The sequence below is a fragment of the Limanda limanda genome, chromosome 13 (genome assembly GCF_963576545.1).
Source record: "Limanda limanda chromosome 13, fLimLim1.1, whole genome shotgun sequence".
NCBI classification, from domain to species: domain Eukaryota; kingdom Metazoa; phylum Chordata; class Actinopteri; order Pleuronectiformes; family Pleuronectidae; genus Limanda; species Limanda limanda.
In genome coordinates, this window is record NC_083648.1 from 1,945,152 (window position 1) to 1,961,674 (window position 16,523).

The following is a 16,523-nucleotide window of genomic DNA, read 5'->3' on the forward strand; positions in this document are numbered from 1 at the left end:
CTCCTTTCTACTGCTGTGTGTTGAAGTGTGTGTGTGTTTTGCACAGAGGTTGTGTTGCACAGAGGTTGTGTTGCACAGAGGTTGTGTTGCACAGAGGTTGTGTCAGCACGGTGGAAGAGACGCAGCTCTCAGGTGTGTTTTCATATCCATGACGAATCAGACAGAAAGACAGTGTTGTGAGAGCAAGTTGAATTATTATATTGTCAGGAAAACACTGACGCCTGAGCTCACGCTGGTTATTTCTCTTTCACCTCAAACTGGACTCGAAGGTTTTCACCTCTGGATTTCCACAGACGAGTTTCAAAGCCTGAATGAGGCCGAGGATACGATGAGGAGACTTAACGACCTGAGAACCAGGAGAAAGAGTGAGATGAGATTCTGCTGATTCTGCATGTTTCTGATTCAGTGTGGACAGACGGATCCTGGTGAAGCTCCTCTGACAGCTGATGTTGTTCACAGATACTAGAACCTTCACTGTCTGGATTCAGCTCAGAAGCTCCACTTCTGCAGGTTGGACTTGTGTCATGTCTCATGTGTCAGAGGAATTCAAACCCACAAGAATCCTCCACCAACCCCTGGGTCATGGATTTAGGTCGGATTTCATTTAGATCAGATATTCATATTCATATTCGATTTGTTTCGTCTCTCTGTTAATACCAGTTGAAATTCAGACCAGACAAAACAAACAATTCCTCCATAAATATTATAAAAACACAAACATCTCAAAGCCTAAAACCAAGAAACTGTTAATTTACCTTTCACGAATGTTTAATGCAATCGAGTGAACTCATTGAACTGTAACTTGTGTCTTGATGAAAGAAGAGAAACGGCTGAGGGACGTTCAGCTCCTCCTGAGTTTGTCTCTCTGTGTCCCCCCCCCCGCCGGGTCCCACCCCCCTCGGGAGCGCACGGACACGCCCCCTTTTGTCCTCCTGAAAGCCCTGGGTCTTTGAGGGAAGTCGGGACACAGAGTTGATCCCTCAGGCTTTTGTTGTCCCGTCCCTGTGGAGGCCTGAGATTCTCTCTCTGCCTCCGGAGGAAGATTCACTTCACAGAACTGGACCTCAGAGGATTCTGGTCTCCTGACAAACAAAACCCAAACTTCATCGTTTAACATCTGCAGAAAATATCTGATACAGATTGAGTCCAGTAATGCAAACGATCAGTGACATTCTCAAGCCAAATGTTACAGATCCATTTATTCTTGGTGGAAAACGTCATATTTTAAGAGAGTTTCTGCATTAAAATACATTTTGATAATATTTAGATTCACGCTTCTGTTGCTCACAAAACCTTCTTTGTAAACTGTCATCGTTTATATCTTCAACATTTCTCAACATAAGATCATCACAACAATACGATAAGTTGACATTAGGCCGTTTTCTCTTTCACTTCTGCAACACGAGCCATCAGAGCAAATCTCAGTTAAGACCTCGATACTGTTTTGAAATCGCAAATTTAGTTTGTAGATAATTTTCATCTGTCCACCCTGGGCAGGTAAAAGAAGATAATAATAATAATAATAATAATAATAGGAAGAAATACAAGAAAATCATTTTGTCAACAGAACTGTGTTTGACAAAGTAGTTCCCTGTGTTGTGACCTCACTCCAGTTATACAACAAAGTCTTTTTGGTTTTCAAAGACTTTGACAGTGAGAGAGTTTAACGTGGTTCTCGATTAAAGTTGAAGAAAATCTCTCTGGATTTCATTCACTCCTAGAATCCCGAACAGAAAATCCACGTCACAGCAGCACTTTGTCGGCAGCACGACACCGGTTGTGTCCCGGTTGTGTCCCGGTTGTGTCCCGGTTGTGTCCCGGTTGTGTCCCGGTTGTGTCCCGGTTGTGTTGAGGTCACAAAGAGAAGCCAGAAGGAGAAATTTAATTTAATTTAGGCGAATGTGTGGAATATAAAAAGAAAGAGAAAGAGAGGAGAAGCGATGGGTAGAGAACGTGTGACAGGAGGAAGCTTCCCGACACCACTCAGCTTTGTGCCGCCGCTGATCGTCCGTATGCAAATGAGCTTTATGCTAATGAGGTCTCCTCTGTGGCCAGGGGCTGTTAAAGGCTCCATTCAGTCTCTTCAGTTAACATCTCGACTCCAGCTCAGCTCCACTGGGTCGTCAGCGGGCCATCAGAGGAGATGGGTGCTGGATGAAGGGGATGTAACAGCGGGTATGAAAGCCACCAGTTATCCAGAGCCCCCCCCCCAAGCCCCCACGCCACCCCCAACGCCCACCGAGGTTACAGGGTGAGAGGGGTCCCCGGGAGAAGCGTCTCTCACTGAATGCACTTCTGTAAGAAATGATGGCGTCTCATCGCAGAGTGTGTGTGTGTTTCTCCGGGAGTTGGAAGTTGTGTGATTTGCACATTTCTGTGAATGAGTGAATGAGTGAATGAAGTTTGAAGAATGTGCGTTGGAAGTTTAAAGGGACGAGAGTGAGGGTTGTTCACAGCTGATGAGCCTCACACACGGATCTGGTTTAACAAATGAAACAAAAGAGCGTCAAAGAGTTTAAACATCTTCAACTCCAGATGTAAATGTGTCTGTTTGCATCTGTATCGTAACCCCCCCACCCCCATCCCCCCCCTGTCTGCCTCCAGATGCCTGAGCACTTCGACCAGACCGTGGTTCTGAACCAGCTCAGATACTCGGGCATGTTGGAGACGGTGAAGATCCGACGCACGGGCTTCCCGGTCCGGAGAGCGTTCCAGGACTTCTGCTGCCGGTGAGTCTCAGCAGCTCCTCCCACACGAGCAGCATCATCTCGTCTCTACAGGTTCTCAGCAGAGGTGTAAAAAGTACTCTTATATTGTACTCAAGTAGAAGTACCATTACTTTGATGAAATTTTACTTAAGTACAAGTAAAAGTACCCATCTAAAAATCTACTCAATTGCAGTAACGTGAGTAAATGTAATTCGTTACTTTACACCTCTGGTTCTCAGCCTCACACACCAGAAGAACCTGAAGATCTTAGGTTGAATATTTGGTGCAATATATTAAATATTGCACCAAATATCAATTTATAATATATCCTTTGCTTTGTGGTGTCGAGCAGTAAGAGGATCACTTCAGTCATTCTCAGACTTTCACACATGAACAACGCAGCAGGAGATTCTTCACTCAGAGATCTCCAGAGCGTTCCTGACAGGAAGTGACCTATTGATCCTGATTCTACTCGGACACTTTCCACTTTCCTGTTCAGCGTTTTTCAAACAGGGGCGAGGAGCGTTTGCAGACTTCTCTCACTTCAGATCACGGGCGACTCGAACCTGTGAACCTGAAAACCTCTGGATCCTGAACCTTCTCTCCCCCGGCTCCTCAGGTACAAGGTGCTGATGCGGGAGGTGTTGACGCCGGAGGACCCCAGGGGGCGCTGTGTCCAGCTGCTGAACCACTACGACAGCAGCAGCGTGGAGTGGCAGATGGGAAAGACCAAGGTGAGTCAGCATTCTGAATAATCAAACCTCTGCATTCACCCTGTGGCTGAGGGATCCACTCACTTCCTGGTTCCTGAGACCTGATCCAGATCCTCATTATATTCACTCTAACTGGGTAATGACCTGTTGTTGTGCGGGAATGAGGTTCACTTTACTATTTAGGAAGTAAAAATCCCACAGGTTTGTATTTATTGTCTCTCAGCAGAGACACCCCCCCCCCCCCCCTCAGTTGTCTGTGGTATAATTTACTTTTCCTGTCAAACCCTGAACATCCTGTTCCTCCTCCGTGCTAATGTGGAATATGATGGGATGGAAGTTCGCCACCAGTGGGGACCCCAATCCACTTGGGCTGCACTCTGCTCCCCACAAGGCCTGATTTGGCTTTGTGTGTCGTGTGTGTGTGTGTGTGTGTGTGTGTGGTGTGTGTGTGTGTGTGTGTGATTATGAATGATTGAGGTCCAGAGCACCTGAAGCATGGAATCAACAGCTATTGGATTCAGTCTCTCTGCTTCCAACGGGTCAGGAAGAACACAACTGCTGCCAGTGTGTGTGTGTGTGTGTGTGTGTGTGTGTGTGTGTGTGTTTGATTTCTGTGGGGAAATGAAAAGACAGATGGTCGACACACATCCCTGATCGCAGCGTGCTTGTGTGATGGTGCAGAGGGCGGCAGCAGGAAGTGTGTGTGTGTTTGTGTGTGTGTGTGTGTGTGTGTGTGTGTGTGTGTGTGTGTGTGTGTGTGTGTGTGTTTGTGTGTGTGTGTGTGTGTGTGTTTGTCCAGGACAGACAAGAAACCGTGTGAGGAGTCGGCGCATGAGGCTGGAACAGGCCTCACCTGTATGATGAAGACGAGCTGCTCTCACACTGCTGCTTCCTGTAAAACCCTTAAATCACTTCTCTCTCCCTCTGAGGGATTCGCCCCCTGAACCTCCACCTCCACCCCCCCGCCCCGCCCCCCCTCAGACAGATTTACACCGAGCGGCCTCCGGCTCCTTTCAGGCCACACATGTCCTCACCATTGTTTTTTTTTTAACAGCCTCAAACTTCATTTTCGAGAGTCAGAAGAACACCGAGGCCTCTCCAGGCTGTTGCTACACTAATTAGCATATTAATGAACCGAAAAGGATTCGTTTCTCAATTCATGGAGATGCAAATGTTCGGCACTTTTTGTGCACGTGTGATTCCTGTTTGTGCACGTCTCCCTTTGTGCCTACGTGTGTCTTTTAAACTAGTGTGTGTACCTGCGTGTGGTTAACATGGGTTAGGGTTAGGCAGGTAGCTGTGATGGTTAAGGTTGAGGTAAGGTGCTATAAGGAATGCATTATGTCAATGAAAAGGGACATGCGTGTGTGTGTGTGTGTGTGTGTGTGTGTGTGTGTGTGTGTGTGTGTGTGTGTGTGTGTGTGTCTGTGTGTTTGTGTGTCTGTGTGTGTGTGTGGAACAGAGGAACAATCGATAAATTCCCTCTCAACTGTTTTATTCTTTATTTTCCCTTTATTCCACCTTTCATTTCCAGATGAACTCACTTTAACCTCCTTCATCATTTTAACTTTGTTGTTTCTTCGGTGTAAAGTTATGAGATTTGTGACATTGTGATAAATTTGTTATTATTATAACATCATGGCGGAGACATTTTATAGCTTTGATCGATGGACTGATTGATTGGAAAACGTTTTACAGCCTCTGACAGCAGATGCGTTCAGGGGGAGTGGGAGTTTTGTGAGTTTGTCTTTGTGTGTTTTAGTCGTGTGTGCCTGCAGGTGCACGTGCACGGGCCTGCACTGCACGTTTAATTAACCTGCTCGTCAAAGAGAGAAGTCCACATCACCCCGGAAATCTCATCAGTGCTTCACCGCCGAGGATTCAACCACACACACACACACACAGGACATTATCTGTTTCCTGTACCCCACAGCACTGTGACATTTCCCCACCGTCCCATATCTAATTTCCCTCCCTCTAATCGGATTAACCCTCGCTGGGCCCGGTTCTCTATCAATGGCCGGCAGCTCGGCACTAAGCGCCTGTGAGACGAGTCTTTTCACAGAGAGATGTCCTGAAATCACTCGCTGCTGTAATCTGTGCAGCTCTTTAGCAGCGTGAACAAAGGAGGAGGAGGATCTGGATTTGATTCATGTCGGCAGCTTTGTTCTCCTCCCTTGTTCTCCTGGATGGGGGGGTCTGTTAAATGGGGATGTTACAGAAGAAAAGGAGCGGGCCTTCTCTTTTTAATCCTGTTCACTTGTTAATCTTTTATTCATAATGTGTGTGTAGCATGGGGAAAGTGGTGAATGCACAGTTTAAAGAAGTGACTGTTTCCCTCCGTCCTCCTTGTTAACTCCGTTCTGCAGCTTTGATCCATTTCCCACTTTTATTAAACTATATATCAGATTTTTCTGCAAGTGACAGTTGAAGAAAAAAACAACCAACATCAAATACTTTCAAAAACACAGTTAAAATCATATGTCGAGCGGCTGGAAGCAATATGGTAAAGTTTCAAACAGTCCTGAAACCATGTGATCAACTGGACTGTGCATGTGAGTCACTTCGTACTGAGACGCCATCTAGTGGATCTCACGCTCCTCTGTCCTGCCTCCTTTTAGTCCGAGAAGGTTGAGATTCGAGAATAAAGCAAAAGTTGACGGTTGATGGAGCCTGTCCATATATGGCTCAACCAATCAGCTGTGAACCATGACGCCTCAGCCAAGTTTATATCATCAAATAACTGATTCAAACCAAACTGATCAGAAACACTTGAACAAACATCAGAGAGATAAGAACGACCTGAAACGACAGAAACATCTTTGACAAACATTTATTCAACGTCTACATTTTTTAGTTTGGGCCATGTCCCATCTGCTCACATGGAGGAGGAGGGTTTATGACCTATCCTGCAGCCACCAGGGGGCGATCAGAGCATTTTGGCTTCACTTTTGGGAGCTGTCATGTCCTCCATCTTTATGTACAGACCATGGTCATGTCATGTTTAAGCCATAAACATCCAGATTAAAGTTCAATCTAAATTATCCTGTTATTGATCTTATAGAAATTATATTTTTATATGTCTCCTCCCTCTCTTCTCCTCGTCCCTCAGGTGTTTCTCCGCGAGTCTCTGGAGCATCGTCTGGAGAAGCAGAGGGAGGTGGAGGTGCTGAAAGCAGCCATGATCATCCAGGCTCATGTCATGGGCTACATGGCGAGGTACGACCTTCACAACCCGACTCCACGTCACCAAGCTGCTGACAAACCGTAACCTGAAGTCTCCTTTGTTCATTAACGTGCATCGATGCTGCTCTCACCCCCCCCCCCCCACGCAGGAAGCAGTACAGGAAGCTGCTGCAGTGCATCGTGGTCATTCAGAAGAACTACCGGGCTTTCTACTGGAGGAGGAGGTTCCTGCTCCTGCGCCGGGCTGCGCTCACCTTCCAGAAATGCCTGAGAGGCCAGCTGGCTCGCCGGGCCTACAGCCAGCTGCTGGAGGAGAGGAGGAGGAGGAGGAGGGAGGAGGAGGAAGAGGAGGAGCGCCGCAAGAGGGTGGAGGAGGAGATGGAGAGGTGGGATCATGTAACTCCTTCCTCTTGTGTTTGCTGCTCTGAATTGACTAATATCTACGAGTGTCTCGTCGGAATGAACAGCGATGAAGATTAATGAGGCAAAGACGCCAAATACAGAATACATACAGAAATGACTATAGAGATCAAATCCCAGGAGGACAGGGCTGTACGCAGGATTTCATAAATCTTCATATCTATTCTATACTGTCTATTTTCTATTTTTGAGGACCGGGCCGTGGTATCAGTAACACCAGCACCCAGAAGGGTTAATTTAATCTGGTGTGGAATGGTTCCTAATGCTTTTGTTGTTTTGGTGGATGATGTATATTTTATCTGTCTGACTTTAATCAGAAAAAAATATAATGTTGGCTAACGTCTCACTGTTTGTCTGCAGGGAGAAACTGAGGCTGGAGGCTGAGACACTGGCCAGAGAGGTAAGAGCAAACCAGTTATCAAGAGATTCAATCCAAGTGAAAAAGAGTGGACGACCCAAATCTCAGGTTGATCTAAATTTGGCTGGAGAAGTCTTCTTCGTCCTGAAAGATCACATCAACAATCTCCAGGGGCCGTGGATTAAAACTATTCAAGAATTTTGTAGAAATTAGTCTTGAATAGAAAAAGATTCCAGAAGGAAAGTAATACAAACTGAGGCATGAAATTCTTTCCTTTTACTGAAGCAGCAGATTTGGAGTTTTTGTAAAGATTTGAGAAACAGTCTTTTTGTAGCATGAGCACCGTCAGTGTTGGGAACACAACTCTCTTCTCCGTCCTCAGGCTGAGGAGACCAGAAGGCTGGAGGAGACCAGAAGGCTGGAGGAGACCAAAAGGCTGGAGGAGACCAGAAGGCTGGAGGAGACCAGAAGGCTGGAGGAGACCAGTAGGCTTGAGGAGACCAGTAAGCTGGAGGAGACCAGTAGGCTGGAGGAGACCAGTAGGTTGGAGGAGACCAGAAGGCTGGAGGAGACCAGTAGGTTGGAGGAGACCAGAAGGCTGGAGGAGACCAGTAGGCTGGAGGAGACCAGTAGGCTTCTTGCTGAGGAGTTGGCCTCTCTGGTTTCTGCTCAGGCGGCGGGAACATCACCAGACCCTCTAGAGGAGCTGGAGTCAGCCGAGACCTTTGAGGAGGCAATTCGTCCCCATGAAGCAACTCAGGTGGAGGAGATCCTACGACTGGAGCGGGAGATCCAAGCGCTGCAGCGGCAGAAGGAGCGCCAGGAGCTCTCCCTGACCGAGGCCTCCCTGAACCGCCTGCAGCTGCTTCGGGACCAGGAGCTCCGGCGGCTGGAGGACGAAGCCTGCAAGGCGGCGCAGCAGTTCCTAGACTCGCTGAACTTTGATGAGATCGACGAGTGTGTGAGGAACATCGAGAGCTCCTTGGGAGTCAGCGAGGAGGACGAGAAGGAGAGGGACAGTGAACGGAGGAGAGGCGGCGAAGAAGAGGAGGTCGACGAAGGATTTGAGGCCGATGACGAGGCCTTTAAAGACTCTCCCAACCCGAGTGAGCACGGCCACTCAGACGGCCAACGGACCAGCGGGATCCGAACAAGCGATGACTCCTCAGAAGAAGACCCGTACGCCAATGACGGCGTTGTCCCACCGCTGCCTCCGACCACTCCTCTTCACCAACCGCTGCCTTTACCGCCTGTGCCGCCAGCCTGCCACAGTGCATCGGCTTCATCCGAGGCTCAGTCCGATGACCTGGTGGAGCTCATACCGCCCAACGAGGATTCAGACTACGACCAGGATGACTACGATGAGGGCGCCATCGTGTCAAGTGGCAGCGTGGCGTTCTCCAACCCTCGCAGCGGGCAGTGGTCTCCTGACTACCGCGGCTCGGTTGGCACCTACAACAGCTCAGGGGCTTACCGCTTCAGCTCGGAGGGAGCGCAGTCATCAGTGAGTATCCTCGAAGGGTTGTGTAAGCTTACCATGTTTCACCCGTTTGTCAACAGCAGGATTACACAAGAAGTATTCCCACGAAACAGAAGGAACTCAGATTGACCAACGGGCGGCTGAGACATCGTCCTGCGTGTCTCAGGTTGTGCCACCGGCAGCTCAGACGCCATGAGGCTATTCAGAGAGCTTTTACAGCAGTTTCGATGCTGAACAGTTTTAGATGGAATATATATACTTATCCTGAAGTATTTGTAAAGGTCAAATCAGTCAGAATGTTTCAAACCCATTGGAATCAAACTGAAAAAGTAGCTAATCCACTGCAGTACAGCAAACTCATTGGGTACCACTGTGTTTCTTCCAATTCCAGTTTGAGGACAGCGAGGACGACTTCGACCGGTTCGACACAGACGACGAGCTGTCGTACCGACGGGACTCGGTCTACAGCTGCGTCACGCTCCCGTACTTCCACAGCTTCCTCTTCATCAAAGGTAACTCCCTCACTACTCACACGCCCTTTAAATGGCGCCGAGAAGAGAGGATTCCCCTCTAGATCTTTAACAATTAACACGCCAGCATTTTTAAAATATTATAAGAACTTTCTTATAAGCAAACTATGTGACTTTTATCACAGAACTGGCTTTCCATTGATTTAGCTGTGCCACAAAAACTCTCTCGGCACCTTCGTCTTTCCAAGTTGACGTCTTCATCAGTGTCTTCTCCGTGAATGGCTCCTATGTTTCATCCTGAGATATTAAATGATATAATATTAAATGTCATCAACTCGCGGTGAATCCTCCGTATAATGCTGACATATCCGTGTTGCTCTCTGAATTTATGATTGCATGTGACATCTTAGGAAACATCTCCCTGATATTTCCATAGTGTGGCTACAGTCTTTCTTATTATTCATTCCTTCCTGTATCACACGAGCTCAGACACAGAAGGTTCAGTAACGACGCGTCAAACCAAGACGAGTTTGTTTTAACTTCACCCTCAGATGGACAGTCTTTCGTTTTTTTGTGGTATCCGTTCCATTCTCCTGTTTTCCTCTGGCAGGCGGTCTGATGAACACGTGGAAGCGGCGCTGGTGCGTTCTGAAGGACGAGACCTTCCTGTGGTTTCGGGCCAAGCAGGAAGCTCTGAAGCAGGGCTGGCTGCACAAGAAGGGAGGGGGCTCGTCCACGCTGTCCCGCCGAAACTGGAAACGCCGCTGGTTCGTGCTGCGGCAGAGCAAGCTCATGTACTTCGAGAACGATGGCGAGGACAAGATGAAGGGCGTGATGGACATGCACAATGCCAAGTAAGATGCCATCAAAGTCACTTCCACGATGGATGGTGTCATACCTTCTGATTTAGTTATTTATTAGAAGTATTATTAACAATTAGCACCTTCCAAACCAATACTCAATACTCAGAGATGATACTGTGGTCATGAGTGTTTTCTGTGACGTGCAGAGAAATCATTGATAACACCGGTAAGGAGAATGGAATCGACATCGTGATGCCGGACAGGACGTACCACCTGATCGCAGAGTCTGCCGAGGACGCCAGGTAGGTCGGGTGTATGTTGTGCCTCCCAAACAAAAGCCAGGCTTAAAAGGATTAAATAACACGTGTAAGTATCAGAGTAATACAGTGAGTTCTCCATGGTTACAGCCAGTGGTTCAGCGTGCTGAGTCAGGTCCACGGCGCCACAGAGCAGGAGATCACAGAGATGCACGACGAGCAGGCCAACCCCCAGAATGCTGTGGTGAGAACCCGCCCACCTGGCTTCATGTAGAGAAATATAAAAGAGATCAAAGAGTTCAAATAAAATAAGCACATTTTACAAATGACAGCAAATATTCAAACCCAAAAACCATTCAAACCATCACTGACCAACACTGTTTCTCTGTCTCTCTCTCCCTCTCTCTCTCTCTCTCTCTCTGTCTCTTCAGGGGACGTTGGATGTGGGGATGATCGATTCCGTTTGTGCGTCAGATAATCCAGAGAGGTGAGGACCGATATCAAATCATTGTGTTTTCCGTGCATCATTTGAAAAGTGTCTCAAATGAAATTTGCTGCGGCTATTATGATATGTCCACTTTTAGTTTTGTGGTCAAAATGGGCAAGAAATTCACTAGCAGAGAATCTCCTCTTCATGTCTGAAGATGGTTAGAGACTCGACCACAAATGTGTAGTCTGAGTCTCTTCTTCTTTGGGATCTTCCCTCGAACGTCAACCAGATGACTGAGATTTCCGAGCGTCTGGTCTTGTTCTCACCGTCCTTTCTCCTCCTTCGCAGGTCAAACTCCTTCGTCATGATCACAGCCAACCGCGTGCTGCACTGCAACGCCGACACGCCCGAGGAGATGCACCACTGGATCACACTGCTGCAGCGCTCCAAGGGAGACACCCGGGTGGACGGCCAGGAGTTCATCATCCGAGGTGACAGGGGAATCACTTTAAGTGGCTGGAGTCGATCCCACAATGCATTTAGACAGACGCTCAGCAACAACAGGAAGTTGCTTTGTGGAAGCTGCTGATATATTTGGACAGTTTTTGGCTTTTAAATGTATATTTCTCCATTTAGTTAAACTTGCAATAAGTGGATACAAATCACAAATCAAAGATTCAGTGTGAAACCTCTGATTCCTGCTGCCACGTCGGTTTGTGACTGCACACGTTATCTCACATCATCATGTGACTTCTCTCCCACCAGGCTGGTTGCACAAAGAGATGAAGAACAGTACCAAAGCGTCGCTGAAACTGAAGAAGCGCTGGTTCCTGCTTACCCACAATTCCCTGGACTACTATAAGAGCTCTGAGCGCAACGCCCTGAAGCTGGGGACGCTGGTGCTGAACAGCCTCTGCTCCGTGGCTCAGCCGGACGAGAAGGTCTTCAAAGAGACTGGTAAGAAAGGGAAGAGTTGCAGGAAGAATCAGGTCAGATTCGATGTGTTGTTTCATCATCCCTCTCCTCGCTTCCTCTCAGGCTACTGGAGCGTGATCGTGTACGGTCGCAAACACTCGTACCGTCTCTACTGCAAGCTGCTGAACGAGGCCACGCGCTGGGCCAACGCCATCCAGAACGTCATCGACACCAAAGCTCCCATCGACACGCCCACGCAGCAGCTCATCCAGGACATCAAGGTAGGAAGCTCGGCCGTGCAAACTGGCGTTCACCGTGTGACAGTCAGATGATGTGTGTCCTGCTCTGCTTTCTGCAGGAGAACTGTCTGAACTCGGAGGTGGTGGAGCAGATCTACAAGAGGAACCCCATCCTTCGCTACAGCCACCACCCGCTGCACTCGCCTCTGCTGCCGCTGCCCTACGGAGACATCCACGCCACCGGTGAGTCAAAGTTACAGAGAAGAGTCCTACCAGAGGAATCCACTTCCTGGATCAGTCAAATATCAGTGAATACTTCTGTCATTCACTTCATGAAGACTCCAACAGAGAGGATTATTGGCATTTTCCCCCTAAACTAGATATTTTAAGAAAGAACCGGTTTTATCCACTTGCTATGATACATTAAATGGCCACAACCTTCCAAAGGCATGACGTGAATCCCAAGTCCATCCTCTTCCAACATTTTCTTAAATCAAATCCATCAGATTATAAAGCTTCAGATTCTGGACTGAAAAGCACAGAGTTATGAAGACGTGACATGTACGATTAATTTCAAGGAGCCACTCTGGCTACTGATCAAACTGCAGGAAAACGATTGACAAGATCAACACGTGCAGAAATGTGGTGTATTATTATTTATTTTTTTAGAACTTTATTGAAGAGAAACACAAACATTCCTTGACAACATCACAAATTATATATGACAGACTGATTAGTGAAAAATAATAAAGAAATAAATGGACAGTTAAGACATTCCATCGTACCACAGGATTAGTTAGAGAGGTATCCGGCAATAGGTAGATGTATTAATTTTAATAGTTTATAGAGAGTTTATTAGACAATATGATCAACAAGTAGTTGAAGCAGTTCACATTGTACAAACACTTTGATCCCACTTAAATGGAGCGTATTTAAAGGGAGTTTGGTGACCCTGCCTGAAGCTACACAGGCAGAGGGTTCAGGTGAAAAGTGGCACATGTGGACATTAACCTCACACCTACATTCATGGAGCCACAGGATCACAATCCAGAGACCATCACTGACCTCTTCCCTTCATCCCCCGTCCAGCTCAGCGACACAGAAGCTACACGACGCTGCAGGAGGAAGCCCTCAAGGTGTTCAGCTCTCTGCAGCACCTGGAGGGCGTGGCCGACCCCGTGCCCATCATCCAGGGCATTCTGCAGACGGGCCAGGAGCTCAAACAGCTGCGGGACGAGCTCTACTGTCAGCTGGTCAAGCAGACGACACGGGCGCCGCAGCCGGGAAGCACCGGGAACCTCTGCACCTGGAAGATCCTGGCCTGCATGTCCTGCACCTTCGTCCCGACCAGGAGCATCCTCAGATACCTCAAGTTCCACCTGAAGAGGTACTGGCATGTGCACAGATGGATGAAGACTGATTCATCTCCAATTCTCTTTGTAAATGTCCGAATCTTTGGCATCGACAATCTTCACATCTTCACATCCCTCTCCGCAGGACTCGAGAGCTCCTCCCCGGCTCGGAGATGGATCGCTACGCCGCCTTCGCCCTGGACTGCTTGAGAAGGACTCGAGCCCGGGAGAACGTCCCGTCGCAGGAGGAGATCCGCTCCATCGTGGCACGGCAGGACATGAGCACCACCGTCCACTGCCACGGAGGAGGCTCCTGCAAGATCACCATCAACTCACACACCACGGCCGGAGAGGTGGGTGACACTGGCACACGGCGCATCGTGGTGACGCTGGAATCAACAGAGAGTTTAGATCCTGTGTGTGTGTGTGTGTGTGCGTCAGGTGGTGGAGAAGCTGATCCGAGGCCTGGCCATGGAGGACAGCAGGAACATGTTCGCTCTGTTCGAACACAACGACACCATCGAGAAAGCCATCGAGAGCCGCACTGTGGTGGCCGACGTCCTCGCCAAGTTTGAAAAGTAAGCGTACGTGCAAGTGTGTTTCTTCTTTTGAGTTTTGTCTCTTATTAACTCGCTCTCTGGCCTCCAGGCGATCAGCGATTCCAGACGAACACAACACCGGCTGGAAGTTTTACTTCAAGCTCTACTGCTTCTTGGACTCAGACAATGTTCCCAGAGACAGCGTGGAGTTCGCCTTCATGTTCGAACAGGTGAGTCACTTCCCAGCTGTGCAGAGCCGACTGATGTTGTAACCTGATAGGGGAAAAAGGGCTTCATCTAAAGATTATTTTGCAGAATTTAGACTTTTGTCTGTCATCTGACAGCGAATTAAATAAGAATCTAATAAAACTAAAATCTATTTTGATACAGTTTTCCATAATTGGGTTTAAGTGGTTTTATTTTGATAACAAATCGAGAAGCGATGCTCCACCGCCGCTCATCCTGTGGACTTCAGACTCAGCAGATGTGTTTCTGAGGCAAGGAACCTTCCTGTAGAACCCGTTTAACCCCATCAGGCTTTGTTGTGATAATACCACACAACCTTGTGGCCTGATTTCCTTTCACAAAGAAATAGGTCCTTATTATCTGATATGTTGAATATAAAAATTCAAGAAACTAAAGCCTCCATTGAAAGTAGCTGTGTTAAGAATGTCTGTGTCTACTGTCTCCAGGCCCATGAAGCCGTCATCCGTGGTCGGTATCCGGCCCCTGAGGAGACTCTGCAGTTCCTGGCTGCCCTGAGGCTTCAGTACCTCCTGGCCGACCACAGCTCCCAGGCCAACGTCCCGGAGATGTCCCAGGTGTTCCCCATGGCACGATTACGGACCCGGGTGCAGAACTCTGCCAAGACATTCGCCCCAGGCACCGGCTCAGTGGCCGAGCGCTCGGGCACGACGGAGAGGAAACGCTCGAGCTTCCTGGAAGGAACACTGAGGCGGAGCTTCAGGAGCGGCTCCATGAGTCGGCAAAAGCTGGAGGAGGAGAACAGCCTGGAGGCCTGGATGAGGGAGGAGGCGGCGGCGGTGAGGACCAGCGTGATGGACAAGTGGAAGAAACTGCAGGGGATGAACCAGGAGCAGGCCATGGTGAAATACATGTCGCTGGTGAAGGAGTGGCAGGGATACGGATCCACGCTGTTCAACGTCGAGGTGAGTAGACATAATTTCATGGAAAGTTTTATTAACAAAATGCAGGAGTCCATTGTGTGTCAGTCTCCCTTCGGTCGTTCGTCCTTAGCAGCCGGACCTCAGTGTGCTCTCTGTGGTTTCAGTGTCGGGACGGATCCTTCCCCTGCGACCTGTGGCTGGGCGTGAGCCGAGAGGCCATATCGGTGTACAAGCGAGGCGAGCCCTGGCCTCTGGAGGTTTTCCCTTATGAACAGATTCTCTCCTTCGGCGCCCCGCTGGCCAACTCATACAAGATCGCCGTGGAGGGCCGAGAGCTGGTCTTCGAAACCCTAATGGTTCGTACAACAAAGCAAATGCTCCTTCAGAGCTGTTGTTAAAAGAATAACATCAAAACCTCCAGATCGTTTTTCAGTCGTCCAAATGCATTCAGATCATGAAATGAGACTCCAGCCGTTATTCTTCATAAACGTTGCTCCTCCTCTCCTCTGCAGGTCATGGACATTGCCAAGCTGATGAAGGCCTACATCAGCATGATCGTCAAGAAGCGCTACAGCAACTGTCAGTCCGTCAGCAGCCACGGCAGCCACGGCAGCCAGTGCAGCGCCTGGTGAAGGCCGCACTTTCAATCTGGACCTTCTGGCTGTGAGCCGCAGCGCCGCACACAGGCCGAGTGTGGACGCCCGTCCTCAGCTCTGGGGACAGAGCAGCTTGTACATTTGACTCTGTGAATGCTGGAGACAAACCCCAATGCTCTTAACGTTAACTCGCTCAAATGATTGTTTTGACTGGTCACACTCCGAAACACCACATCGGCACACACGCCAGATCATGACTGTCACAGAAGGACGGTTCGAAATCATTTCAAAATGGAAGGAACAAGCGACCAAAGCCTTTGTTGGAGATTTTCCCCGATTTGCCAACAAGCAAACTGACCTGCAAGAAACAACTGGAAGTCACAGGTTATCAAGTGCAGGCAAAACGCTCACAGCTCAAGAAGCGGTCAACATGCAGAAGTTAAACTGGAATCAAAACCAGCAGCTATTCGAATCATGTGTAAACCTGCAGTGCAAAAAGGTTTTTGCACAAGTGAGTTTTTTGTTTTTCCTCTCTTTATTCAAGTCTTTCAGTTTGAGAGCAGGACTCATGGATTTCACGTTGAGATTTTCTAAAGCTTCCACTGCAAACCCTGCGCTTGCACTCAAATAGCTCTGCTTGTGCTCAAACTGTGTATTTGCACCCAGATCCTTTGTTGCTTGGACAGATCTCTTGCGCTCCAGCTTCAGCTCTTCGTGAAACATCTGGTCTTGGATTTCATGTGCTCCCGCCCTCCACAGCTTTATCATTACACAGTCCTCCCATCGCAAGAAAAGCTTACGCACCCACAACGAGGGCGGGGCAGTTCCATTCCTCATCGCCCCCCCCTGGCATTCTGTTGGTCCTCCTGTTTGACAGACTTGTTGCACAAATAAATGCGAGAGCGGAGGAGAAATCAGAGTAGACATCTA

The 16,523-nt window shown here is 48.5% G+C and overlaps 1 protein-coding gene across 1 annotated transcript in view; it reads left to right on the top strand.

Annotated features, from left to right (window-relative positions):
* myo10 (myosin X) overlaps window positions 1-16,523 on the top strand; it is an 83,790-nt gene extending 67,267 nt beyond the window's left edge. The window contains exons 20-41 of the mRNA XM_061083585.1: window positions 2,605-2,729; window positions 3,328-3,442; window positions 6,534-6,640; window positions 6,757-6,993; window positions 7,388-7,427; window positions 7,768-8,889; window positions 9,257-9,377; window positions 9,946-10,189; window positions 10,345-10,440; window positions 10,546-10,639; window positions 10,827-10,882; window positions 11,174-11,316; window positions 11,591-11,782; window positions 11,864-12,021; window positions 12,099-12,222; window positions 13,069-13,366; window positions 13,477-13,684; window positions 13,773-13,909; window positions 13,980-14,100; window positions 14,563-15,039; window positions 15,162-15,353; window positions 15,510-16,523. Coding sequence (XP_060939568.1) covers window positions 2,605-2,729; window positions 3,328-3,442; window positions 6,534-6,640; window positions 6,757-6,993; window positions 7,388-7,427; window positions 7,768-8,889; window positions 9,257-9,377; window positions 9,946-10,189; window positions 10,345-10,440; window positions 10,546-10,639; window positions 10,827-10,882; window positions 11,174-11,316; window positions 11,591-11,782; window positions 11,864-12,021; window positions 12,099-12,222; window positions 13,069-13,366; window positions 13,477-13,684; window positions 13,773-13,909; window positions 13,980-14,100; window positions 14,563-15,039; window positions 15,162-15,353; window positions 15,510-15,629 — 4,527 coding nt within the window. The 3' untranslated portion in view covers window positions 15,630-16,523. The remainder of the gene's footprint in view (window positions 1-2,604; window positions 2,730-3,327; window positions 3,443-6,533; window positions 6,641-6,756; window positions 6,994-7,387; window positions 7,428-7,767; window positions 8,890-9,256; window positions 9,378-9,945; window positions 10,190-10,344; window positions 10,441-10,545; window positions 10,640-10,826; window positions 10,883-11,173; window positions 11,317-11,590; window positions 11,783-11,863; window positions 12,022-12,098; window positions 12,223-13,068; window positions 13,367-13,476; window positions 13,685-13,772; window positions 13,910-13,979; window positions 14,101-14,562; window positions 15,040-15,161; window positions 15,354-15,509) is intronic.